The sequence below is a fragment of the Crocodylus siamensis genome, chromosome 5, assembly GCF_052110815.1.
Source record: "Crocodylus siamensis isolate JL-2025a chromosome 5, ASM5211081v1, whole genome shotgun sequence".
Lineage (NCBI taxonomy): Eukaryota > Metazoa > Chordata > Crocodylia > Crocodylidae > Crocodylus > Crocodylus siamensis.
This window is the reverse complement of record NC_143399.1, coordinates 170,014,812-170,042,559: the sequence shown is the minus strand read 5'-3', so window position 1 is coordinate 170,042,559 and position 27,748 is coordinate 170,014,812. Positions and strand designations below refer to the sequence as shown.

Genomic DNA, 27,748 nt, shown 5'->3' with positions numbered 1-27,748 from the left:
TTTTTGCAGTCTCATGATTTGTAGGTATCATGATCTTAAGCAAACAATATGAAATAAATGAAATCTTTAATATACTGTGCGGGTTTGGCAAGCAATGCAAATTTGAATCTAGAATAATTGCATTTATATTAAAGTAGTAAGCGGATTCCAATTTGATTGTTCATTTTCAATTTCAGTGTGTAATTTTTAGACAAAAGTTCTACTACGGGGGGCCCTTCGTATTTTATGTTAATTTTTTATAGTATATCAACTTTTATTCTCGGAGCAGATTAGAGATTTTTTTAAAGTTCTTTTCTTCTAAATCTAAAATGTAGGGCCTTTTAAGCCACGCATTGTTGAGACTGAAAAATAAAATGAAGCTTTATGTAAGATAGCATAGTAATTGACACCAATTCAACCATCTCTCTCGAGACTTGAAATCGTAGCACTATCATAAACTGTGTCAAGTTGTATTTCTTTTTCAGTTTGAAGAGGTTCATGTTCTTGGATGATCTTTAACACATTTTTAGATTCAAAGTGACACATCTGACAAGTTAATTGGGGGAGTGTTTATGGAAAAAAACATTTGTTACGAGTTAAAAATGCTGAGTATAAGTTATTGAAAAACCAGAGTATGAAGTAGCACTAAACCAGTAGTACTGAACCCCCAGCCTGCAGGCCAGAAGTGGCACCTTGTCATCTGGCTCATGGGGCTCCCTACAGGTCTGAGTGTACAGGGCATCACAGCACCCAGTCCTTGCACACAGGAATTGTACATGGCATCCGAAGTCCAATCCAGCATATCTCACTGGGCAGAAGTGGCGCTCATAACCCAATCCCTGCACAAGAGCTTAAGTCCAGCCTGATCCCAGTACACAGGACTGGGCAGAGGTAGTCCAAGGCCTTGGAACCGTATCCCTACGTGCAGGACTGGGCAGGGGCAGTGCAGAGCCCCCAGTGCCTGATCCTGGGTAGAAATGGTATGGGTCCTCAGAGCCTGGTCACTGCAGGTAGAAAGATTTAACTGTGAATTTTATAATTGCAGAAGTACATACATATAAAGTTCGAAGTAATGTTTAGATTATTTCTTTTTTTAATTCAGATAACTTTTAATGTTGTATTTTTATGGATTGTGTTCATGAATGTGCAAACAGCTGTTATTGTTTAGGTGACAAAACCTTTAGGTGTTTCAGGTCAACCCAAATCATTTTTAAATGTGGAATTAAAATAGTCTCAATGTAATGCTTACTATACAAAAACAAATCCTTAGGACCAACAAACTTTAACATTTTAATAACAGTTTGTCAAAATACCTGCAAAAGAGGTTGAAAAGGGTATCAAGATGTAAAATCAAACCCTAGTCAATAGGATGCTTATGCTATTTGGAAGAACTCCCTCATTTCACAGTATTAAAAAATTACAAAATTGAAAGTGTTAATGACTTGGCAATACTAGCATATAGTATTGTCCTTGACAGTACTATCTTAAGGCGGAGTTAATTTACTGCGCCTTATTACCGGCACATGTGTAGATGCTTTACTGCAGAGCTAATTAGTCAACTCCAATTACCTGTTTATATGCAGCCACTATGAAATAACAACCTTAGTGACACCCTGGCTCATTTAAGTCAATGGGAGTTTTGCCATTGATTTCAGTTGAAGGAGGACTTTTCTCAGCATCTTCATTTAGCCATAAAATGTTAACATGTTGTAGATGACTTACAAAGAGACCATTAATGCCTTATACACATTAACAACTCAGTTTACATGAGTAACCTCAGTGCAGTTCAAGGGACTGCTGTACACAAGAGTTGGTTGGATTGATTCTAAATGATGGTATTGCATTTGTCATGCACCCAAAATCATTGCATTAAAGTCCCTGAAAATGCAAGGATTGTGAAATCAGGTGCAGCAGGAAGAAAGTGCAAGTTGTAAAAATGTCTATCTTAATATTTTTTTCATACATACACACACAATGAGCAATTCTCCACATTTTCCTCTTCCTTTGTAACATTTGGTTTGAACCAAATGTGTTTAAAACAAACCCTAAAATGGGTCCAAACTGAGCAGTCATTTTATCATGTTCAAGATGGGTACTTACTGTGGAAGCACTTTGATATAGGGACTATTCTTCCGTTTTCTTGTATATTGCCAAACTATTGGGTCTAGTTCCTGGCTGGAGTTCACAGAAATGAGGATGATGACAGGAATATTAATAATGTTTTCTATGTTTGGGTTTTTGACATAAATAGAAAAGAAATTCCCAGCAGTGCAATTAATTATAAATTCTGCCCCAAATTATAGATCGTGAAATTAGTGTCTCTTGAGGTTCTAGTATTCTGTTTTCACACAGATATAGGTACTTCCAGTTTTTATTGAAATATGTATTTAGAGGTTTTTTCAATGATGCAGTTATAAATAAACAATTCTTATAGCCAAATATTTTTCTTTATATTTTTGTTGAAGACTGGGACAGGGAGAAATTACTTGAAGCATGGATGTCTAATCCAGAGAACTGCTGCCAACGTTCAGGTGTTCAAATGCCAACTCCACCTCCAAGCGGATATAATGCCTGGGACACACTCCCTTCTCCACGAACTCCCCGCACTACTCGCTCTTCTTTGACCTCTCCTGATGAAATCAGCCTGTCACCAGGAGATATCGAGACAACTCTGGTATGTTTTCTTCTTAAGAAAGATTCTCTCTTCAGTGGCAGATATGTCTCTTGCAAATAATTAAAGGTGCAAAGTGTGCTAAGAGTTAACAGAAAGTTATTTTGTAAACTGTGGGAAATGTAATCTTCCATAATCTCATCAGATATGGTTTATGCAGTATGCTTTTATAGTCTATTTTTACTGCCATGTAAATGCATCTAAAATTATAAAGAAAAGGAGCCAGTTCCTAAACAAACATGCACATCTGGTCAGATGAGGTATTTGTCATTTGCTTATGCAAAATAACCATGGAAAGCATATAAAATAGATTTTCTTTAAAAATGTCATTTCGTGGACTTCGTAAAGGTAGGCAGCATTAACTTATGCACGTTAAAAACTGGATCTATCATTACATGGGTTGCATGTGGACAAAATAAAGGGCCCTACTTTGAGATTCACTGCCACCATTGTAATGCAGGGCTGCTGCTTTTAAGAGATAATGTTATACCAGTAGTGTGTACCCCAGCAGTTTTTTTAAGACTTTGTATTTTGAGGTTCACTTCTATAGTACCCCTTTTCCTGAACATAATACTGTGAGCCCTGACTTTTTTATATCTTTTCATTAAGAAACAAAATTCTCTTTGTCTGTGTTTGGAATGTCAGCCCACTAGTGTACTGTAAGATTATAATTATTTTTCATCTGCGGGGGTTCCTTGAAACAGTTTACAAGACTATCACAAATTTCAACTCACCTTTCATTAAAATCAGTACGACTTTTTTGGAAGACAGTTCTCTTTGTAACAATCCATAGCTGTAACTTGAATAAAATTTATGCTCGATGACCTAAGGATTTTTTCTACACTATGCATAATTTTGTAAATGGAATATTTCTGGACATCGTATAACAGTGCAGTTTTGCATTCAGTGCCCAGAAAACCTTGACTTCTTTAATGATACAGTAATTGAAAAAGTTCTATATGGAATGATGTTGTCATTTATTTGGTAGTTTTATGCACTGGAATGTTTGTCCTAGAATATTATCATATGTGTATTGAAATGCTAAGTATATTTTACACTATATTTTATACTTCTTTTTCCTAATATTAGAGCCTTTAACCCAGAATACAGGTTCAGACTTGGCATCACATGGTGGTTCCAGTTGTATATCTGTGGTCTCATAATTTTGTCTGGATTTAAATTAAATCATGTTTCTATTATTATAAAAGACCTACAAAATTATCAGATTAATGTCTCCAAAACTACATTTGTGAAATCATTGCCAATTTGACTTACTTTTGGCCAGGTAAAGGAGTGAACATTGTGATTTTTAAAATTTATCAAGTATTTTTTTTAATTGAAACTTTTTGTAAGTTATTTCACTTTTTATACTTTAAAATTGCACAGCTGGATGTTTTTTACTTCTTTTACTTCTTTATTATTAGAATTTCTCATTTTTTACACTGACACTTTTCCATATTAAGAAGTATCATGGTTATAATGGTTGCCTATGCAGAGAAAAACAGGTCCAGGTTCTCATTAACATCCCTATTTCTAGAACAGCAGAACTTCTGCTTGAAATCAATAAGCTAAGAACTACAATTTAAATAATAAATATTTGCAACCAGCAGTGCCTTCCAATACACTGAAATGTCTACAAGTTATGTGAGTTGAAATGGCTTTAATTTGGTTATGTGCCCCCTAAAATTTGTAGCTTGAAGTCCTGGGTTTTCTGCTCCTAAGTAAAATCTTTGTATAGCTGCCTTAGCTTGGGCTTACATTTCTGGGAATGTTATCTTGTGTTTGTAAAAATGTTAATGTACAGTACTGAATGTCTGAAAACACTTTTACTGCTAACTGTTACGAAGTTTTCTCCCAATAAAAATAAAAATACATTTGTTGGCTCTAGTGCCACAAGCATCTATGTATACACCTAACGTCAGGCATATCAGTAGTTCATGAATTAGTTTCCTTTATGCTTAAATGTTTGCAAAATGGGGGCCTGAATATTCAGTATTGCATTTTGGTAGTAGCGTAACTGTTTTTTAAGATGCAAGTAGGCTATACTGCCAGTAATAGCATGTTGTGGGCCAGGGAAAAAAGTATAGCGTAGGTCATTTATAAGTGTTAATGATACGAACAAAATTTCAAGTAAGTTTTGTGAAGTCAAAAGTTCTTTTTATTAACGGATTGATTAAAATGATAATTTAAATAAATTATTGAAATAGCTCCATCCTGGCATCGTCCTAATTCTGCAATAGGCTTAGTGTCTCCTGTGAATTCCTAAGTGAAGTCCTGACTGCTCTGTCACCAAATCCTGATCCTGCATTTACTGAGGTACATAACGAAGCTGTTGTTGACTTTAAAGATATAGGATCTGGCCCTGTTGTGTCATTATTGGGAATAAAGAGTTGTGAGCATTTTGCAGAATGAAGTGCAGACTCAGGTGGTAGAGATCTGATGAGATGCCCAAAAGATTTCCTGCTCAATTTTTAAAAATGGTAAATGTTGGAGGCTGTTTATGAAGAAGACACATGAATATATTTCCATTTGTATGATTCTGAAGTAAAGCAAAACTTTATTTTGATAAGTTCATAAAGATTTTCCCCAATCTTGTGTACCTTTTAAGTAGTGTGGGGTTTTTTTGCATAATTCTCTTGAGTTCTGCATATTGCATATAGAGATTTAGTATGGTCATAATCATCAGTACTTTTTTCTTAATCTACAGTGTGACATTTGTATGTGTAATATTTCTATATTTGAAGACCCAGTGGATATGCCTTGTGGACATGACTTTTGCAGATCATGCTGGGAGGCGTGAGTATATGTGTTCTAGCATTTATTTGCGAATGAGTAGATTTTCCACTTACAAAAGAAGCACAACATTTCATGGCATCTGACAAAGTAGTCTGTAGCCTATACAAGGTTATGCCTTTCTGAATGTTTTTAGTCTTTAAGGTACCCTCCTGCTTCCTCTTCTACCTGACTTCTCCCTTCTCCCAGAGACTATCTCCCTTTCTCAGCCAATGAATTTGTTAATGTTTGATGGCTGATTTTGATTGATATCATAGCTAACTCAATGCTTTTATCCCACTGGTCATTAACTGGCTCATACTTGTATAGTTAGGGCTTTGGCCCTAATTCAGTAAAGTACTTACACTAATTGAATTTGTGGGACTGCTCATATGATTTATTGAATCTCCTTTATAGAAAGTTGTATTTGTTTTTAAGATAAATACATACTTAGTTCCATCCCTAGTCAACAAAGCACTTAGTAAAAATTAAACGTGTTTAATTTTTTGGTTGAGAAGCACATTCTTAAGTAATTTGCTGGCTGGGACATAGTTGTCATAGGTTGACCAGTTTATTATTTATTTTGGGGTCTAATTTTTTTGTATCAAAAAGTTATGGTACTAAAAGTCCTGGTGTGAACCCTATTATAGTGACACAAAGTCACTATAACATACTTTCTTACCACGTCTACATGAGATAATGACTGCGCAGTAGCATTGCATGGCAGGAAGTGTGACGTGATGCTATTGTGCAGTAGTCATGAATTACTGTACAGTCAGTGTCATAAAACAGACATTCCTTGACCCAACTGCATGGTAATTCCAGTTACTGCTCGGTCCTTTAGTACTTGTTTATAAAGAACTACTAAATGACTGTACAGTAAAGATTGCATAGTCATTGTCTCATGTAGACATGGCCACTGTATATGAAAATCTTCATACTAACATGAACTGCATTTTGACTGATATAACTACACCCACACTAAGAGCATTCCACTTCCTTTAAATATACCATTTATAATACAACTTTGTAGTCTAGAAAATGTAGTGCACCCATCACTGCTGATATCGTGGAAGAACATTAGCATCATATGAGCTTACTTTTTAGAGGCTTTTTTTTTTTTTTTTTTAACCTGATCAGAAGTTTACCATCATTGTCCTGTTGCCTTACAAATTGATATGTCCCATCAGGGTTTGTGAGGCATTCATTATCGGTGCAGATGTGGAGTCTTAGTTAAAGAGTTCCTGGGATATCTTGCCTCACCTCAAAATCACTAGTCAGTAAAGTGTTTAGGTTCTTATCCTTATGATTCTATACTTGATGCTCAAATTGTGACCTGGACATGCCCCAAACTACTGCTTCCTTCTCAGGTTTTAGCTAATATGTAGCATTCCATTTCTTGAAGAAGCAATTTTTAAACAAAATTATTAGTGTTAAATTTACCCCAAGGATGTGCCTCAGGCTTGGGTGACAAAATACATACAGGGATTTATTTTAAGGATTGCTGCTGTCTGGTGAGTGTGAGTGTTTGTGAATACATGTAATGATAAAAGCTAGTGGGTGGTTTGCTCAGGCAAACTTGTCCCTCCCCCTGCCATTAAACCAAGCAACACCATGCTTTTTGTAAGATCAAGTTCACCCTCAGTAGATTTCTCAGAATCATCTTGCATTCTTCCAGGAGCTAAAGATTCCTTGTGGAAGTTTGGCCCCAGGAGCAGAGCTTTTTGTGTAATTGAAGGTACTGTGAAGTGTTCAGGATACTCCTACTGTTTAGAAAATGTATATGCTTCATCAGTGCCAGTATAGTGTTAGTGCAATGAGTCTGGATTCATCCTTCCACACTCCCCTGCCAGAGAAAGCTTTTCTACCTCTCCCTACAGCTAGTTTCCACTTAAGTTGTTTCTTCTCTGGGAACCCCTTTGAGAGTGGCAGTCATTGAGCCAGTGGTGTTCATATTGTGTTTCGGGGAACAAGCTTTGCTCCCTATTAATAGACCATGAGTTTAAATCCTTAAACTGGTCTCAATCTGCCTCTTGCTTGGCATCAAGCAAAATAGGCTTGTTGTTCAAATGTAAATTTCTGTACAATTTAGAAGATGTTAGGCATCCCACAAATTTATCCCCAGTGACATCTGCCGAAGTCCTACCTTGGAACTGCTTGATAGGTGGTACTGTGCCTGAGAAATTAAACCTACTTTGGTGGGGTGAGGAGATGAGTTGATGAAGCAGGCTAGATGTTACACTACAAATGGCACCAGAAAAAAATTTCACCTTCTTTCTTTATTGGTGAACTTGTATTTGGAGAGGTAAGAGAAGTATTTCCTCCAGAAGGATATGCAGTCCTTATTTGTTACTTCTCTTGGTAGATTGTTCCACTGTAAATCACCCTTAAGTTACAAGTTTGTGCCTAATTTCTAATTTGCGTTTTCTGGGTTCTAGTAATTAAATATACCTTTCCTTCTTGGAATAAAAAACCTTTTAGTTCTCTATAGGTGCATCTACACGAGGCATGTTAATTCACATTAGCCTAGTTTACTGCACAATACAGGTGGACATCTACATGTATGCATGCTTACTGCACAGTAAAAATGGCTAATTGTGACTAAATTTGATACCTGCAAATGGGGCACATGGCAGGGCTGAAGGGACTTGGCACTAAATTTTGTGCCAAGTCTCTGCACATGTAAACACCTGCCAAAATTGTTTACTGTGCATTAGCTTAATGTGCAGTAAATTAGTCAAGCTTAAATGCACAGGTAGACATGCCCAGTATGTTTTCCTGTGAAGGTGCTTAGAAATGTAATCAAGTCACCTTTCAGTCTTTTAAAATATTTTTTTATATTTCTCACTGGACAGCATTTTCTCCAGCCTGTAATAATTTTTGTGGCTGTCTTCTCAACTTCCTCTGATTTTTTTCAACATCCTTTTTAAAATGGAAACACCAGAAGTATACAGAGTATTCTAGTATTTGTCTCACCAGTGAATGTTTTAAATGTATGATAAAATTATGTAGGCATATAATTATTGAATATCGTGATTTCTGCTCTTTTTCATTTTTTGACATAAATGAAGAAATTATCCTCAGTTTTATTAAAAATTGCCTAGAGGCATCTAACACATGGCAGACAGATTGAAACCACACACATGTATTCAAGTGCTTTTTTCAGCTTCTCAGTTTTAGTTTTTTGTCATTTCTTTTTCAGCATGCTACTCCTCAATTCTCGGGTACTTACTGAGTGTAAAGACCAAAAGATAATTGATATGGTTTTTTAAATAGTTTAATGGAAAAGTACATAAATTTTTTTAAAACTAGTATAGCTATAGTAAATCTGCAGTAATTGCTTGACTCTTATTTATGTATTATTTTGAAATACTTACTGACATAATTTTGGCAGGTTTTTGAATTTAAAAATTCAGGAGGGTGAAGCTCACAACATTTTTTGCCCAGCATATGATTGCTTCCAGCTTGTGCCTGTAGAGATCATAGAAAGTGTGGTTTCCAAGGAGATGGACAAACGTTACCTACAGTTTGACATTAAGGTAAATTGTCATGCCATTTTTATGTGATCGAAGTGAACACATTTCATTATTTTAATTTATATCACCACTTTTGTGTGAATACTGAAATATGACAGCAGTTTAGTAGACCTTAATAAATGAATCCCATAGGTCTGAAATATATGTAGCTTACACACTGTGCCATAGGGTTTGGATTATTCAGGGCATGGAAAAAATATGTATTTCCACAAGAACAGTCACTACTTTTCCATACAGGCCAATTAAACTATCCTAATGCAAGTAAAATTGCTTGATCAAATTAATGGCCAGAACAACTGATATCTAGTTTTTAATCAGCCAAGTTTGGCTTTTTTCAAATCTTATAGCAACTTTGTAAGTTTCTGAAAAACATTTTAAGTTTTTGGGACATTCTGCTGCACCTGAATGATGCTATTCATACTGCTATACCTTTGTTCCATCCTACTGTAGTTTCATAATATTACTATTTAACCAAATAGCAAAAGAAACTTAAAACTTTTGATATGACTTTTAGATTTTACAAGCCTTTGCCCTCTGCTACTGTACAAGGGACATTTTTTGCATGGTATTAATCTGTAAATTGGACTCAAAAGTAAAAATGTCATACTTAGTCTTATAGCCTATTGAGCTAGCATAGTTAAGATATCCCAGCTTCTTTATTTAAGAGCACAGCAAGGAGTGATATAGCTAGAATCATATCCAGCTATCTTTGACTCCGCAGCCTGAATAATCAAATACCCATTTACAGTTAGGTTCACTGGAGCTCTCCTTTGGCACATAAACAGGGCACAGTTTGCACCCTTACCTGCTACTTTTTAAATAATGTGTTAAATTATCTCTGTGGTGGGAAAGGCAGCTTGGTACACTTCTTTACCATGTGGCTAAGTACAGACATTCAAAAAGCCTGAGTCTGAATTGATTTAGTCTTTGCACATTAGTTTAAGTTGCATAGATTGAACCCATGAGCAAGTGAACAGACATTTCCTTTTGATTCTGGAAATGGAGCCACATGCCTGCAGTTGCTCAGGTCAGAAGATTGGGGGGGGGGGGGCACTAGAGCATGCCTTCCTGCTAGGCTGGAGCAGACAGCTTGGGTCAAGGCGCTAGCCTGCCCACCCTGTGAGGGAATGGTTTGTGGGAGAGGTGCAAACCATCCTGGGATGCTGGGAGCCTGTGAGTTGACTTGAATCTGGAGGGGATCTGGGATAAAAGTTCAATAAAACCTAAATCAGTTAAATCTGATACTACGCCCATCCAAGTTTATATTAAAATGGTTTGGCCATTTTGAAAGTGGTTTATGTGCACTGAACTTCTGTTGTGTTACAGATTTGAAACAGTTTCTGATCACTTATGCTGGTTTATGTGTAATTTCTCTGTAATAAGGCCCTTTAGTGTGAGGTCCTCAAATCTTATTCAGTAAAGTGCCGAGATCTAAGCCACTACCTTATACTTACTCACCTTTCAAGTAGGCGGCAGGTAGGATGATTTTGGATGGTAGTGTCACTGTGGGGGTTTTCTTCTCTATAATTTATTTAATCCAGTATTTACAAGAGAAGGCACATTAACTTAATGTAAAAGTTCAGAAGTAAATTTCTCAGTTATTCTAATTCTCTTTTTAAGATCGTATCTCAGTGGCATTGAGATTTCTGATAATTGGCATAAGTATTTATTGTTAAACTGGAGCAGTTATATGTTGCAAAATTTCAAATTATGGTTGTTGAATAAATAACAATAATAGCATGTCAAGGGGTGCCAACGTATGGTGCACAAACTACACCCTAACCATAGTCACTGGATCCAGCCCACAGAACAGAAGCTTTCACATTATTTGGCAGTGGGGGGCTTCACCTGTACCACAGCCAAGCACTTCATGCATGCAACACTATAGCTGAACAGCAGAATGAAGAGGTGGTGTGGACAAATAGTGACTGAGTACTAGTACCAGGCCACCTTCAGCCTAAGCTGCATCATTCCAGCCCACTGATAGACAATGTTGTCAACCCTGATATGTGAGACTTGCACATATTTAGCATTTTGCATACAGTGTGGATCATTCAGGTCTTAGGATAAATATTACATTCTAGCATAGCAAACAAATGCAATTTTAAGCTAATGATGAAATCAGTTTCTTGTTATAACAATTTTAAATCATACAAATTTTAGTTACAAAACTACAGTATGCTCTCTGCCCTACCTTTATTAGAAGGAGGTTTTGATCACAGCTTACAGTCCATATCAGTGGTAAGAATCTGTTCTTAAATGTTAAGTAATTTTCTTCTTTTTTTCTTTCTTTTCAGGCATTTGTTGAAAATAATCCTGCCATTAAATGGTGTCCTATAGCAGGCTGTGAAAGAGCCGTCAGGCTTACAAGACAGGGGTCAAATACAACAGGTTCGGATACGCTTAGCTTCCCTATGCTGAAAGCACCTGCTGTGGATTGTGGAAAAGGGCATCTTTTCTGCTGGTTAGTCCTAGAAACTTGTATGATTACATAAAATGATCATATTCACTGCTACTCTAGAGGTCATTAAAACTTCTTGCCGTCTGCCACATTACAGAAGCCTAAATAATTGACTTCTGTAGAGCATGATACATGACTATAATCTGTCACATACACTTGTGCTTGATATCTGACCTGCTCATACGTCTTTGTATCTTTTGGGGCAACAAACTTTGAGATATTGCCTGCTATATTATACTAATAACTTGGCAAGCCACAGAACAGCTGCATGGATCTCTATGTATTTTTAGCTTTATATTCATTAGGTAACTTGTAATAAGAAATTACAAAGTTAAAAATACATGACAATCACCACTTAATGGAAAGATTTTAAATTTATGGGTGACATCCTACCCACAATTTGTAAGATGATTTCAATCTTTGTTGAAGCAACAAAGTCCGCTTAAGTGATATTGAAAAAGAGAGCTACTCTTGTATTGTGAAAAGAATTATATTTCTGTCTTCATGAACATAAAATTTGATTATCCAAAACAAAGGATTGGGATGTTTTAGTCAAAACAAACAAACAAAAAAGAATGCATCTAAGGTGATTCTGATAAGTTGTGAGATGCATAAAATGTGGTTTTAAACAAGTCAATGATCAGTTGTTCCACATGTCCACTGAGGGTACATGAAAAGGTAATTAGCTTAATTTTCAGTAAAGAAGGCTTAAGTTAGGAAAAACTTTCAGACCTAAAAGATAGTTAAACAGTGGACCAGGTGGTATGATAAAAGATTATGGAAATCACTTCACAGGAGATTTTTAAAAGCAGGTTAGACAAACATCTAACATGTTGGGCATATCTTGAAACAGGGGATGGACTAGATGACTTTTTGAGGTTCCTTCTAGGTTTGTAACGTATGACTTCAGTTATTCCACTTTCATGATAAAGAAACTTTTCTTGCTATTTGAGAGGCTAGCAGTACTATTAAGACAAATTGTATGTTCAGAATATATTTCAAAGAACCATCTGGTCATCCATTTTTAGAATTCTTCCATTTTATTTAATCTAAACGATTCACATACTATGTTTTGTACTTGATTCGCTGTAAGGCTGTATCTTAAGTGATTTTGTGGAGACTCTTTTACACATTAAATTAGATAAGATTCCATGTAGCCAGAGACCTGTCAAATTTTCTTGAATCTGTTTCCAGAAGCCTTAAATTTTTACTAAGTAGTTTATCTGTACTTCTTCAATTACGTGCCAGAATTCACATTACTTTTGACTGATCCTGTTTACAAAAGTATTTGTCAAAGTATAAATTTCACTAACAATATTCAGTCTTTTATTGCCAACTGTAGTGCATTAGCTTTTGTACTTCTGTGCAGGATGGTACTCAGATCCTCATATCAGTGGGTCTTCTGTCATTTGCAACTGGTGAGCTGATCTACCTAGAATGACCTTGCCCCTGAAGAACTGAGCTGGTTGTCTGGAGGCTGCACAGCTTGGATTGTTATCTTAAAAGAATAATAATCTTCAAAAAATGTTGTTGGGAATTCCAAATCATTTCTGTTTCCTTACTAGTGAGGAATGGGGCTTAAGGGAACTCTCTCTTGAGCTATTGTCTCTCTTGTCTTTCTTTGCCTGGTTTTCTGCAGAATGTCTTTGTGCTGCTTAGACTGTTATGGTAGAGAAACTGAAAAATACTCCTAGTCTGCAGACTGCCAGAATATGGGAATAGAATGAAAGCACACTTCAAGCAAAGATTCCCATCCTGTTTCAAGAGTCAAGTGGGTGGGATGCCCTTTCTTTTTAGTAAGGTTAAGCCAGATCCTTGGATGCCCTGAAGCCAGTTTACTTGGCTGCACACCATCATGCTTCTCAGCCTTAAGTGAAGGGAGCTTTTCCAGACTGATGCTATACCCTGTCTGTACTTGGCAGATGGACAAAGCCTCAGGATTACTTGTGCAGCTGAGTTTAAAATTTAACAATCTGAGACTGCTCTGGTTTACACCAAGGACTGGACATTCTTTATATGACATGAATTTTATGTATGAGGGGGCAAAGGTTCCAGGATCACACTTCAGCTCCTTATGTTGTTAAGCATAATTTTACAAGCATAGAAATATTTTTCCTTTGGTATCTGTGGAGATACAATTTTGTGACTATCTCAGATGACATTCTTCCCCTGGCATATGTGGTGATGTTTTGACATCAGATCTCTATTGAGAGTAATGGTGAATTATTGAATGTTACAGTGAACTATTAAAAAGTCATAATATAAATACATTTTGAAGGTATTTGTAAATTGCCTTAAAATGTTTGAAATATTACTTTTAATTGAAGTGTCTTAAAATATTACTTATAAAAACTCTGGCTTTTAAAAATAAAATGTCTAATTTGTGGATTCCGGTGCTGTTGGTTTAAGATCAGTCTATTAAAATTGAAAAAACAAAGGGGGAAAAATATGGACCTGTAAACAAGCTGCCCGTTACTTGAGGTTGCAACTTACTTCAGTAAGTTGCTATAAAATGGAAAGACGTTTGTTATCTAGAGCATGAACCACTGCTGTATTTACTTTTTATTAGTTATCGAACCTGCAAATTAATCATCTTAACTGATAGATTGCCACCTTCTCTTTGGACAGGGTATCACCTACAGTATAAACTATCCTTTTGGCATCCGTGTGTTCTTTAATTTCTGCTTTCACAGTGTCTGTCATCAATAAAACTTTGCCTCATAAAGAAGGCTGGAAACACAATTGTAGTTACATGGATCTCCCTACCCCTGTCCCCCATCCATCTTTAGGTTCTTTGCCCTCCGTATGTACACCATGCTTGTCTCATTCTTTGATTTTACAGTGCTGTTCCAAGTTCTGAGGGTATTCCACCATTTAAGACTGCCAGCAATCTGCCCAAAAGTTCACAGGTTTCCAGACAAAGGAATCAGTCCTGCATTTCCTAGTTATTTTGTTCCTTGTTTTGGTTTATTAATCAGCAGTTAGTTAAGGAGGTTATTCTCATTTAAGTCCAAAGTTCTCTTCCTGGTCATTTTATTTGCCTTTGTGTGTAATGACATTTTTTTCTGAGAACATACCCTATGGTGAAAGGGCCTGAAGTCAGCAGGGAAAATGTAGTCTTGCCTGGCAGAAGTGAATGGTGCCCAGATAGTACCTTTTAGATAGGTGGGACAGGGTATCTAAAGAAGGTTTGGGTGTTTTGGCTCTACATTTTCCTTATGCATGTGTCATGATGTGGGTAAAGCTGATCAGAAGGGCAGTGATTTGGCTTTTGAAATTCTATATTACAAAAAGCAGCTTGCCCTTCTCATTGTTTGATATAGCTGGTACCCATGCAAAATATGCTCTTCTAAATGTTTGGTGTGTTTGATGTGGCAGATGTCTTAGGCTGTTTTGCTGTAGTTCATGTAGGAGAGTCGTGACAAATCTGGAATCCATATTGACACATCTACGCCCAAGCACCATTTGGAAGTACAGCTGCAGCTACATTCTGAAGATAGCCATCCTGAAACTGACAGCAGTAATTTGGGAAAAACTGCATGGACTCAGTTTCTTCTATGTCCATATAATTTCAGCCAAAATTTTGTTTGGGACTTTGGAACAAAATTAAATCCAAATTTATACAACATTTGAAGTGTGAGAGAGCAGCAGGAATTTAACAATGATCGTGTTAAGATTGCTGCCAGTGAACATGGGCAAATAATTATTAATGAAATTATTTCGGCTGTAATAGACCTACCCACCAGTTACCACTTAAAAATAAGAAAGTAACTTGCAAGGATTTTAAAATAAGAACACTTTTACTATATATATGTACAGTGTCTAATATAATGATCCCTTAACATTACTTGAATATTTGGGTATAATATTAATACAAATAATCAAGGCCTTGTATAGGCCCTCCTCACTGAAATGCATCTCTTGAATCAAAACCTCATGATTATTCATATGTTGGACTAGTTCACTGTTTAGATGAGTAACTGCTCAAACCATACAAAGTAACACATACCCAGTTGCTTTTGAGAGAGTCTCTGTCATAATTTAAAACATTATTTTTCTTTACTCATTCACTTAAATTCCCATTAACTTCAATGAAAGTTTTTGACTAAGTTTTGACATAGGTTTTTGACTAAGTAATGTAAGAATTATTTTAAGAAAGTTTAATTGAGTGGATTTTTAAAGTTTAATTTCTAGCTTAATTGAAGTTTTAATAGACCTTAACTATTTTTCATGTTCACCAGTTTCAGTCAAACAAGAGTTTAACCAGTAAACATTCAGCTGATGTGTTTATGGTTTAATATTCCAGGGAATGTCTTGGTGAAGCGCATGAACCTTGTGACTGCCAAACCTGGAAGGACTGGCTGCAGAAGATCTCTGAAATGAAGCCTGAGGAACGTAAGTATTTTTGGTAGCCTTGGAGGATGGTTTTAGCAGTGTCAAATAAATTAGTACTCATTAGTAAAGAAATAATTTGAAAGGTGGGAGGAATGCATTTGATAACACATCCTATATTAATCATCTAATTTGTTTAATACTGTATTAAATATATAATGTTCGTTCTTCCTTTTTCCCCCTTTTCTTCATTTATTTCACTGTGTTTACTTCATCTCTTAAATCTAAAAATTGCATGCATTTGTTCTGGCTTATAGAACAAAATTGACACACATAAAATATCCATATTTTAAAACTCTTAATCCAGTCATTTTACCACAGAGCTTGAAAATGTAGTTCTAAGGGTGTGTCTACATGTGTATTTATGCATACCTAAACTTAATGCACCTTTGCTTAAGGCACATTACAGGGATTTAGGCTCATGTCTACATGTGGACGCACTAATGCACATTAAGGCGCATTAAATGTAGGTGCAAATAGCTAAGTCGCATTAGCACACATGTAGACACACTAATGCGCATTAGCATGCTGTGTGTCCATTGACGCACACTGCGTTAATGTGGATTAGTGCATCCTCACGTGCTCTAATGCGACTTAGCTATTTGTGCCTAAATTTGATGCCTGCTTTATACATAAAACAGGTATCAAATTTAGGCTCACATGGCCCTAAATCACCATTTTTAAGGCACATTAAAGGTGTGCATGTGTGGATACATGCCCTTAATACACCTTAAAAATGGCAGTTTTAGGCTAAGCCTGCTTAAGAGGCATGTGTTGACACTCCCTAAGAGGAAAAGAAGTGACCACTGTAGTTAAAATGACCTAGTGTTGTTTGTTTGAACACCCATTTTTAGGCCCATTTAACATAATAAAATGTTACCTTTTGATTGAAACTTGTGATAGTTACTGTCTGCCTGAACAGAATTATTGAGGTAAGTTTGAGGGCTAGCTACTCAAGTACAGTGCAGGATAGAAAACAGGTTTTCATGTTGTTTTAAAAAAAAAAAAAAAAAAAGTCTTGTGACCTTTTTCTGCAACTCTGCCCCTGAAAAGAGCCCATAATATTTGATATGGAAAAGTCATAACTGAAGAGAAGTGCTTGCTTATTCTGGCTAAACTTCATGAAAATATGATCCTTTTAAATTTCCCTGCTTTGTATATAAAGTAGGATTTGTTTGTTGTTTCTTGTTAAGTTTCTAATAAAATTTAGAGTATAATGAATATTGTAGTATGAAGCATGGCACACTACAGAACAATTGCTTCCCAGACAAAATGGTACCTTCTGAAGGGGTACAACTTACTTAACCAGGGCTAGCCATATCTGCTTATTGGCCCATGAAGGGCAAGGCCATTTGTCTACTTACTACTTTCCTGCCTCCTCTGAGGTATCATACATCTTCAGAAAAGTAATAGCTCTTGCACTTGCAAGAGTGGGACTGAATTTCTGCCCAGTCCTTGTATAAACTGAATAAGGGTGGAAGGTTTTACTACATATCTATTATAGGGTTAGCAGGAAACTAGCCCTTAAAAGAAAACTGATTTTTTAAAAGTAAACCCCAGTGTAAAATACTGGATGAAATCATTAACATTAATGTCAGAATCCTATTTTAGAAGTTAAAAAATGTTCAACTATGTAATAAACGGGGAGCTGCCATATAGATTAGGTCAGTGATAGTCAGCCTTTTTGGCAGGTGTGCCACACATTAGTCCCACATTCTCCCCTAGTGCCATTCTAATGCCTTTTTCCTGCGCTGACTCTTGTTTTCCTTTCTGCTCCCTGTCTGATCTGATGCTCTGCTTTTTTCTCCCTGCCGTATCCATTTCTGGAGTGCCTATTACCTTCCTGATCTGCTATAGGCCACACACTCAGGCTGCCCATGCAACTTGTCACCACCATGCTGCAAGTTGACCACCTGCAGCACAAATGCCAAAAGGGCACAGGCAGCCTCTGTGCATGGCATGCAGCAAAGCAGGGAGAGGACAGACAGCATAGTGGCAGATAAGGTAGGGAGCAGAAAGCAGAACAGGCAGGGAGCATAGGTCAGGAAACGGAAAGTAGAACAACAGATTGGGCAGGGGTAGGGAATCAGAGTGGCACTTGCGGGGGGTGCAGGGCCAATTGGTGGCACCTCTGCCAAAAAGGTTGGCCCCCACTGGGTTAGGGTATAGTAAATGTATTTTATAACTGGGTTGAATGGGAAACCCAAGGTTTTCAAAGTTGTTGTAAAGCAAAAGTTCCTGTAAGTACCCCCTGAAAATTCTTACTTTGAATAGCAGTGTCTGTTGCAGCATGGTTGTGCTCTTTCCCCATCCCTTGCAGCATGTGGTGTTCAGATAATAGGCTTTAAAAGAGGTGGTGATGTACCAGCCTCCTCCTTCAAGCCCCGAATTGGATTTAGGTCTCCATGAAAGAAATATGCTACCCTGTGGTGCTACTGATAGGCTTCTAGCTGTAAAAAAACAAACAAACAAACAAAAAACATTCTAAGAATGGACGTGCAGAGGTCAGCTCGAAGAACATTGGGTACAGGTAACATAACTTTATTATGTTAAAAGATATTGGCTATTTTATAAGTTTAATTAGATTAATTGTCAAGGATTTTATTTGTATTTCAAGCCTGTTTTATGTTGATGTAACTCCATTGTCAGACCTGCTGAAGTCACTGTTAAATGAAATCATAATCGAGTTATGTTTCTCTGGTGCTTAGAACATATAACATGGTATGTAAGTACTTATTAGTAAATCATCATTAAACAAACATTTTAAAATAGAAATGAATTAACACAGAAAATCTAGATTTCCCGTTTATGAATGAGATTTCCTCAAACTTCCTTCTTTCCAATGGGAAGTCTAGTTTAATAAATATCATCTTCCCTGCTTTTAAAACTGCTTCAAGTTAATATTCTTTTCGCACAGTTCAGCCAGTGAGTGCCTGGAGCCAAATCATACTAAAATTTTTATTCCCCTTCAATTTGTATTGTATAATATTATAGGAAATCTAGTAATCCCAAAAGGACTCCAAGAGGCTGAATATTTATTTTTATTGTACTTAAATCAGCCCTTATGCTATGTCCTAAAGTAACTTCCCTAAACCTTAGAGAAATAAAAGATGTTATACATATAAAAAAGTGGGTGAGATACAAATGTAGCTTTGGTCAGATAACACAGGTACATGTGTACTTAGTGCAATCTATAGGAACAAAAATAGGACTACGTAAGAGGTGGTATTTTTCAAATAGATTCTAATATGAAGTTTTAAATTTCGGCAAGCAACTTCTCGTAACATGTTTAATAAATTACAGTGTAAAGCACAGAATAATATATAGCAGAGAAATATTTTCCTTTAGGTCATACTATGTTGGTCAAACCCATCCTGGTTTGTTTTGTTTTTTGCCAACATATGGCAGTTAATGAAGGGCTGTCTAGCTTCTGAGTGGTTAGGGGCCTCACTTCACCCTGTACTGCACACCACATGAGTAGCATAACACATCACACCACACCTGTATGCCTCCCTGGCTATGCTGTGTAGCACGCAACCCCCACCACACTGTACTGGTATGCCCCCTGCTACAGGCATGAACATCTCCATGCTTCATGGAGTCCCTAAATCTCCTTGCTGCAGCTTCCTGGGCCTCATGGGCTGTGATACCTCACCTCTACCCCCTGGAGTTGGGGACAGGATGTAGAAGCTGGAGGCTGGGGAAGGGAGGGATCCCAGAGACTCTAGCAGCAGGAGAGCAGTGGTGGAAATGGTATCCGGACCAGGGAGTACAGGGACCAGGAGGACGCTGAGTTAATGCACACCGTCAGCAATTAGGGAAACACTACTTGTTATACACAAAAGGTTACATGAGTATAATCTTAACTTTCCTGTTATTTTTTCCCTACAAAGTTGTGGGGGTTAGTGAGGCTTATGAAGATGCTGCCAACTGCCTGTGGTTGCTAACTAACTCCAAACCATGTGCTAACTGCAAATCTCCAATTCAGAAGAATGAGGGCTGCAACCACATGCAGTGTGCTAAGGTAAGAAGGACCCCTGTTATTTTCGGTAGAAGTTGTAAGTCAGATTGTTTGCATACATATATGTGTTTAATTCATAAATGCAAACATATAAAGCCTCTAAAATATCATGTATAGAGGCTAGTAGAGCCTGTAAATAGAAATACAGCTTTCACAGATGGAGAGAAGCTGCAAATATAACATACTTGGATACAAGTGAAAGTTTTGCTATATAATATTACATGAAATTTTTCTTACCAGCTCCAAATTGGATTGACAAAGGATGTAGCCACATGTATGTACAACTGATGGAATTATTATAAACAAAAATAAATGATTAGCAGTGAAGTGGGAGGAATGGTTTAGAGAACCCTACAGCTTTTTGTATAATTTAATCTTCATTAATGAGCTAGAAGAGAAAGTGAAAAGCATATTTAATTTGCCAATGGTATGAAATGTTTAGCAGTTGTAAATGCTAATGAAGATGAAGAAAATAGTACAAAGTGAACTAAGGTGATAACAGACTTGAACAGAAAATATTAAAATAATGTCAGCCTGGAAAAAAAACAAACAAAATATTCAATATGAGTGAGAAATCCAGAGCCTTGGTACCAAGAGAGACTTAGGGTAACAGTAGCCAGAGAATTACTCATGAGTTTGCAGCACATTACAGAAATAGAAAATATTTTGTACTAGTGTCACAATCATTTTAGCCATCCTTTTCCCCCAAATGAGCTAATATTCATCTGGAGTATTACATCAATATTTGGAACAGCAAAATATAGTCTTGTTCTTGAATACTTGTTTTACATAAGCATGGCTAATATCCTGTCTATTTGCTAACATGCAGTTTTCAGATGGAGAAGAGGACATGTCAGTCATGATTTAAACCCATATTTGATATAGATAGTTAGCTTCTAATAAAATAGGCCTCTGGTTAGAAAATGATAATATTTCCCTTTTTTGTTTTGTCTTTCCAAAAAGCAGGCTAGCTTGCTTTCTTGCTTAGCCACCCAAATGTCCTTTTAATTTTGCTGCGATTGTACACTCCCTCTCACTTTTCCCCACTTCTGTATAGGAGGGTTTTTTACTCCCAGCAAAAACAGAACCTGTCACACTCTGGTTCTTTCTAAGTTTCCCATTTATCTTTTTCTCTTCACAAATGATCTTAAAGAAGAGAATTCATAATTCAGTTGTTAAAGATGTCAAGCCTACATTATTCAATTGAGTTTGAAATTTTCCAGAATATAAGTTCCTATCTAGGTGGTAAGGATGAATAGTTGAAATAATCAGTCATAGAAGGATCTGAATGGCTGAAATGTTTGGATGTAGCTTGAATTCTTTTCACTTACTTGATGGTAATTTTTGCCACTGAACTCATCCCAACTGGAGCAAGTGTTATATATTCTAGGCTTGTTTGGATTTCACCATTAAACGTACTTCAGTTCTTGAGGTGGTGATTAAGGACCAAATTCCCCAGTTTTCTAAGGTAACTTAATTTTATAAGCTGTGTAAAGTAGTTCTAAAACAGCCAGAGAACCAGGGATGAATTCTTCAAGAGAAGCAGAAAGCTACCTGAGATAGCTTTACCACCTCTTGCACCAGCTTCCCCTTGGCTGTAGGGGAAGGGAAGGAGGTAGAAGATTGGGGAAAGGTTACCAAGGCATTCTACAAGTGACATGTTGTGGAGCTGGACTTCTCTTGCATTGTTTTAATCCTTAGCATAAAGGGTCTATTAACTTCTCCCTTTAACAGAAGTTAAAATCTGTAAAATCTGTTCCCTGCTTCTCAATTCTGCTGGAGCTTAGCCACTGAGGAGCAGAGAGCCACAACTGGCTCCTGGCTGCCACATTGCGTTCTGTCTCAACATAGCCCAGAATAAGTAGAAAATCTGATCCTAAATGTTTGATTCTGGTGAGTCATTGTGTTTTCTGTCAGCCTCTCGAATCAGGCTATCCTTTATTCCTTATCTACTCCAAAGTTACTAAGGATTTCTCTTGCTGTCTCCCCAGGTCTTTTGAGTTCCCGTTAATATACATGGGGAAACATAGGGTTCATTATGCACATTGTGAAGATATCAATACTGAGGCAAAATTATTATTAAAATATTATTATTTGCTATTTTAATTTTAAGTTGCTAAATCTGAGGAGAGTGCTAACTATTCTTTTCAAAGGTTTAATGCCTGGCATATATAGTAATCTGAATACCTAAGTTGTGGGTTACTTTTAATAAAATGTTCATGTGAATTAAGAAAGTTCCTAGGCAATTCATTCTCACTGTCAGTTAGCAGCAAACACCAGAAGTGTCAATGAGGATGGCACTTCCTTAGCCATAATCCGTTATTTATTATTTCCACATATGTTTACATGAATGCCATACCATTAGTCTTTTCAGGTTCACAATCACATTTCCAGTCAGCTTGTGGCACCTCTTCTGGTGTACACCCAGCTCTTCCAGTAGAATATCCATGGGACTTATGAAGCCTATAAGCATTGCAATCTCATTTGGGATCACAACATCTAATTCAGAAACCTCTTTGCTATTTAATTTTATATTAGGTTCTGAAAGATGCATATTAGTAATAGTTATTGTTATTCTTGTAGTGAATATTTTAATGGAAGGCTTTAATTACAAATTATAAATGTAATACTAGAAGATAGACTACATCTGGAATCTTTTGGTCAAAAAGCAAATAATGAGCAAGAAAGACAAGCTCAGAAGGAAATAAGCAGAAAAGACAGGGCCTTTAATGAAAATTTAAATTCTCTTTTTAAGAACAATTTGAGTTTTAAAAAACTCATTTTAAGAGCTATATGACTTTTTTCTAGAAACCAGAATATCTGGACTAATTTCATGCAGCGCTTCAGTTATTATTTACCTTCACTGGAACTAAAGGGATATCTCCAAAAGCGAATTGAATAAAGGGAATTAAAACTAACTGTAAAAATATTCTGAGAAACTTGTGCCGCCAAGTAGTAAGCTATAGATTCATTAGATAGAAGAAAAATTTAGCTCTGGTGCATATGCATGCTCATTAGTTGAAGTTGCTACCCAGGCCATCCCATGAAGACAGTGAGCCAAATGAAAATGACAGTGGGAGGTATTTGAATCCAGCCACATCCCATTGAAAGAGATGTCTTTCACTGCCAATGAGACGATAGTGAAATAAGAAAAATATATTTCTGTGAACTAACCCGCTCACTCCTCTTACCATTTTACATTTCTACTCTTAACATTATAAAATAGTATACACGGTTCCAGTCTGTTACATACACACTCTCAACACTTCCCTCAGTCTCTTCATCTCATCTTTATAAACAAACAGGAACAGTACAAGCATTTGAAAGAACAAAGATATGACAATACAATACCAAGAAGCCTTCAGTCAAGTATTGCGTCTCCAGCACTGTGCCACTTTTGAGATGGAATTTGCAAAAGCAAGGGATTTAATTTAGCAGTTATAATTTAAAGTATTAAAAGCTTCTGCAGGATATTAAAGGTGACTATTAAAAGTGACACAAAATTGACTGAGAGAAATTGTACATTTTGCTGGGGGTGTTTTTGAAGTCATGATGGTCCAGGAAATGTCGAGAACAAGGCTTTTATGTGATACCTTTTATTGGACCACCTGTATAGTTGGGAGAGGTGTTGGACAAGTTTTCAGGCATCAGGTGACCGGAGGAAGGGTAGTTTCTATGGTGCCACCCTGTCCTGCCTTCTGCCTCAGTTTTTTAGACTATGATAGTTTAGTAATTTGGTGGGTAAAACATATACTTTTAGTTTCTACCATAGCAGTGAGGCATACCACTTGCTTATTCATGTTTGTTCACAGGCTGCACTACTAAGATGTCAAGCTAGCAGCTCAAGGCAGCAAGGTGACTCTTAATTTATTAATGTAGATCACACTAGAACTGTGTGGGACCCGTTTCCCTGTCCTCGGAGAATTTTTGAGATTCTGAAAAATGTACCTAGTCCAAATAGGCATGAAAATTGAAATCTTGAAAATTGTCTGTAAACCAACTCCAAAACCATAACTACTAAGTAAACTGAAATGTGGGCTGGATAAAAGTGGTGTCAGGTAGTTACATAAATGCTGAATAACTGCAAGCAGAGCTTAGGTGTTCAAATGGCAGGAGGTTTCAAGAAAGGGCTCCACAAGGGTCTGTCTTTGCTTCAGTGCTGTTTAACATGTCTAAATTATTTGAATGGTGGAATAGAGAGCTTCCATATCAAGTTGGCAGGTGACACAAAACTGGGAAGAACTGCAAACACTTTGGAGGAAAGGAGTAGATTGCAGAAGGATCCTGATAGATTGGAAAGTGGGATCAATGACAGCAGAAAAAAGTTCACTGCAGACAAATGTAAAATGCTCTGTCTAGGGAAAAATAACTAAACACAGGCATACAGAATGGAAAATAGCTAGCTGAACAGCAGTGTTGCTAAGAAGGATCTGGGGGTTTTAATGGATCAAGATTCAACATGAGTCAGCAATGTGACAAGTGCAAATATAATCTGGAGCTTCATCAACAGGAGATTATAAATTATAATATACAAGAAGTTTATAGGGCCTCTCTATTAGTTGTTGCTTATGCTTCATCTAAAGTATTGTATATAGTTCTGGGCTCCACATTTTAAGGAGTGTATGGAGAAGTTGGAGAGGATCCAGAATTGAGTGACAAAAATGGTAAGAGAGGTTGCCAAGAAAGTTGTACAATGAAAGGGTGAGAGAGCCAAGTTTGGTTAGCTTGGAGAAAAGTAGGCTAAAGGGGGACATTACAGCAGTTTTCAAATATTTGAAAAGCTGCCATAACGGAGGAGAAGAATAATTGTTCTCCCTTGCTGCATAGGACAGGACATGAAACAATGTTTTGTTTTGCAACATAGCAGATACAAAATAGATCTCAGGAAAACTTCCTGATGGTTAGGAGAGTGAAGCAGTAGAACAGACTACCGAGGGAAGCCGTAGAACCATCATCATTGGAGGGTTTCAGGAGACGGCTGGAGAAGCATTTGACAAAGATAGGTTAGGAATAGCATTCCTGCATTCATGCTGGGGGTTAATACAACCCCTTGAGGTCCCATCTAATTCTGACATTCTTAAGTCCCAGCAACCGCCAGCATCCTCAAGTGAGCAGGGAACAGAACATGCAAAAGTGGCATTTGATAAGGAGGACTCCTAAGAATCTTTCATCAAGAAGCAGGTCTACAACAACGCGCAGCACGCTGGAGAAGATCTAATGGTCCAGTACTAGTGGGGCAGTCTGTGTCAAGGAAAGAGAAATTGGATCCCATCTGACAGACTGCACAGAGGGTGCTAGAAGCTCCTGGAGGACTTCTTTCAGCTTTGAAAGATTTAGAATAGTGCAGCAGTATTGTGTGGGGGATGAAAAGCTGGTCCCAGAATTAGTGCCAGAACTTCATGCTGATTCAGTTGTCAGCGCTGAAAAGTGGTGAAGGTTTCAGCTGTGTCCCTGCTCCCTTTTTCCAGATTGGCAAGGAAGAGTCAGGGATAAAGAGACAAATATAAGAAATACCAGGGGAAAAACGGGTAGCAACAGATACAAACATTCCTTGAGGCAGAAAGGGTTCTGTGAGGAATGACAGTGAAGCGTACCATCTCTCTACTCGGATTCTGTGAACTGTTTCTGTATCAGCCTATCTAGTTTTTTCAGTCTTTAAAAAAAATTCCCAGCCAGCTCTGTTTAAACTGTTGTTCCACTATACTCACCTGAAACTTTCCCTGTAGCATCCAGAGCTTTCCCTGCAAGAAGTTACGCACTTTCACATGGCACCTAGACCTCTTACAATGTGTGTACTGGCAGCATTCTTGGGCATTTCTTGGCCATGAACTCCCTGGGAATTGTACTGTTTCTGTGAACTCTGTTGTTTCCCTTGATTTTGGAAGAGTCACTTTGCAAAATCTGTAACATACTTGGAGGTAAAAATTCTCAGATTTTTTTTTCTTCTTCTGAAGTGCAAATACGATTTTTGCTGGATTTGCCTAGAAGAATGGAAAAAACATAGCTCTTCTACTGGAGGCTATTACAGATGTACTCGCTATGAAGTTATTCAGCATGTAGAGGAACAATCCAAGGAAATGACGGTAGAGGTAAGTATTTAAACTTAAAGTACTTGGGCAGTAATTTTCTGTCTTATGTAGCATTATGAATAGATTTAATGAAGAAGCATTTGTTTGAATTTCACTTTTTTCCCATCTAAGGTTCTAGGTGGAAAAATGTTAACTCTAAATATCATATGAAAATGATGGGAAGAAGATGGTGCCTAGGTTTGATTTAGGCATGGGAATTATTCAGTTCTTGGATTTGCCTACTGGGTGACTTGTCCTTGTATTTCTCTACACTTTGGTTACCATTCTCTCAAATAGGTATATTACTAATTCAGTTACCTGCTGTGCCTGACAGAAGTATCTTAATGTTTTCACGTATTTTGAAGCCTTCTGCTTAAACTGACTTCTAGACGCAAAAAAATTCCACAGTCCTAATGTCTACCTCTATTAGATTTATGAGTTTTAGAAGTTTCATTTTTGCCTATTTTAGATATGCCACATCCCCTGTTATTTGTGTACAAAATTTTTAATATTTCCTCTAATGCAAGCAGTTGAGCACACAGTTGTATTTGTTAATGATTGTAAAATAGGTTGGATGAGTTACTCGTATTTGATTTTTTGGGGTTTTTTTGTTTTATAATTTTCTAGGCTGAGAAGAAACACAGAAGATTTCAAGAACTTGACAGGTTTATGCACTATTACACGCGGTTTAAGAACCATGAACTCAGCTATCAGGTGTGGCCCCAAGCATTTCTGGAAATGTTTGTTCTTACTTTATTAGTCCAGAAATTAGAGTAGTTTATTGTATTTTATTTATTTCCCTTATTTTCAGTTAGAACAGCGCCTTCTAAAAACAGCCAAAGAAAAGATGGAGCAGCTGAGTAGAGCACTCAGTGGAAGTAAGTGGTGTTTGTTAGTATTTGCTGTGATCTGTAATGGTAATCTGAAGTCAAATATCTCTACACTAAACAAAAATTTTGCTCTTTTTCAGTTTTGTTCTTTATTCATATTGATGCTTACAATAAATCAGTTATTTCAGACTGCTACTACTGCACATTTCATCTTCTCAGTTTTCATCTTTAACCAGTTCTGGTTAATATGGTGTTTCCCTGAGTCCTTGACTGATAATTATTCTCTTTTAATATCAGTGTGTACCAATTACTCACCCTTGTTTCCATATATTTATTAAACACTTCTTTACTAGAGTACCTGGCAGGCAGGGCAAAATATTAAATTAATGAATATATTTGAAATCACACTATTAGTATTGTACATTTATATAGTGAATTTCACCCTTCAGGATCCCAAGGTGCATTAGAAAGTACAGTATATATGCTGTATACAGAAAGCCCTTCCTTTTTACAACAGTAACCGGTTAATAGTGAGGAAATGCATTCATGTGAACAGCCAATGCACAGCACAGTTTTTTATATAAAGTTTGTTATTCAGGTATCTGTTCTGAATCAGTTTATTTCCTTACTTCATAGAAAAATCTACATATAATAAAGAAAAAACAATAAATCCTTGATTGCACAATGACCTCTGCTCGTGCAGACTGAAATTTGTCTTTGTGTAGAAACTGCATGAATTCCCACTGGAGGAATGAGAATCCAGACCTCTGGTCAGTTTTACCCAGGTGGCCCAAGCAATCAAGCTATCTGTTTTTCATGGCTAGACTATTTTTGGGCTTTATGGTATTTTTTTTAACTTACAAAACAAGCAAGCAAGCTCCTGAGTGAGCATAGGGAATATTTTATATACACAAATCCTAGATGACTTCCAATTCAGGACGGCCCTCCCAGTAATTTTCTATGCATAGACTATAATTATTGGAGCGTTGTCTTACATTTCCCTCCCCTCCTCCACCTC

The 27,748-nt window shown here is 36.9% G+C and overlaps 1 protein-coding gene across 5 annotated transcripts in view; it reads left to right on the top strand.

Annotated features, from left to right (window-relative positions):
- Positions 1 to 27,748, top strand: part of ANKIB1 (ankyrin repeat and IBR domain containing 1) — a 145,453-nt gene that overhangs the window by 101,110 nt on the left and 16,595 nt on the right. For all 5 annotated transcript variants that reach the window (XM_090047059.1, XM_090047060.1, XM_090047056.1 and 2 more), the window contains 9 exons: positions 2,445 to 2,653; positions 5,358 to 5,446; positions 8,817 to 8,961; positions 11,256 to 11,422; positions 15,726 to 15,814; positions 19,705 to 19,835; positions 25,787 to 25,921; positions 26,528 to 26,614; positions 26,712 to 26,778. In XM_090047059.1, the coding sequence (XP_089903185.1) occupies positions 2,445 to 2,653; positions 5,358 to 5,446; positions 8,817 to 8,961; positions 11,256 to 11,422; positions 15,726 to 15,814; positions 19,705 to 19,835; positions 25,787 to 25,921; positions 26,528 to 26,614; positions 26,712 to 26,778 (1,119 nt within the window). The remainder of the gene's footprint in view (positions 1 to 2,444; positions 2,654 to 5,357; positions 5,447 to 8,816; positions 8,962 to 11,255; positions 11,423 to 15,725; positions 15,815 to 19,704; positions 19,836 to 25,786; positions 25,922 to 26,527; positions 26,615 to 26,711; positions 26,779 to 27,748) is intronic.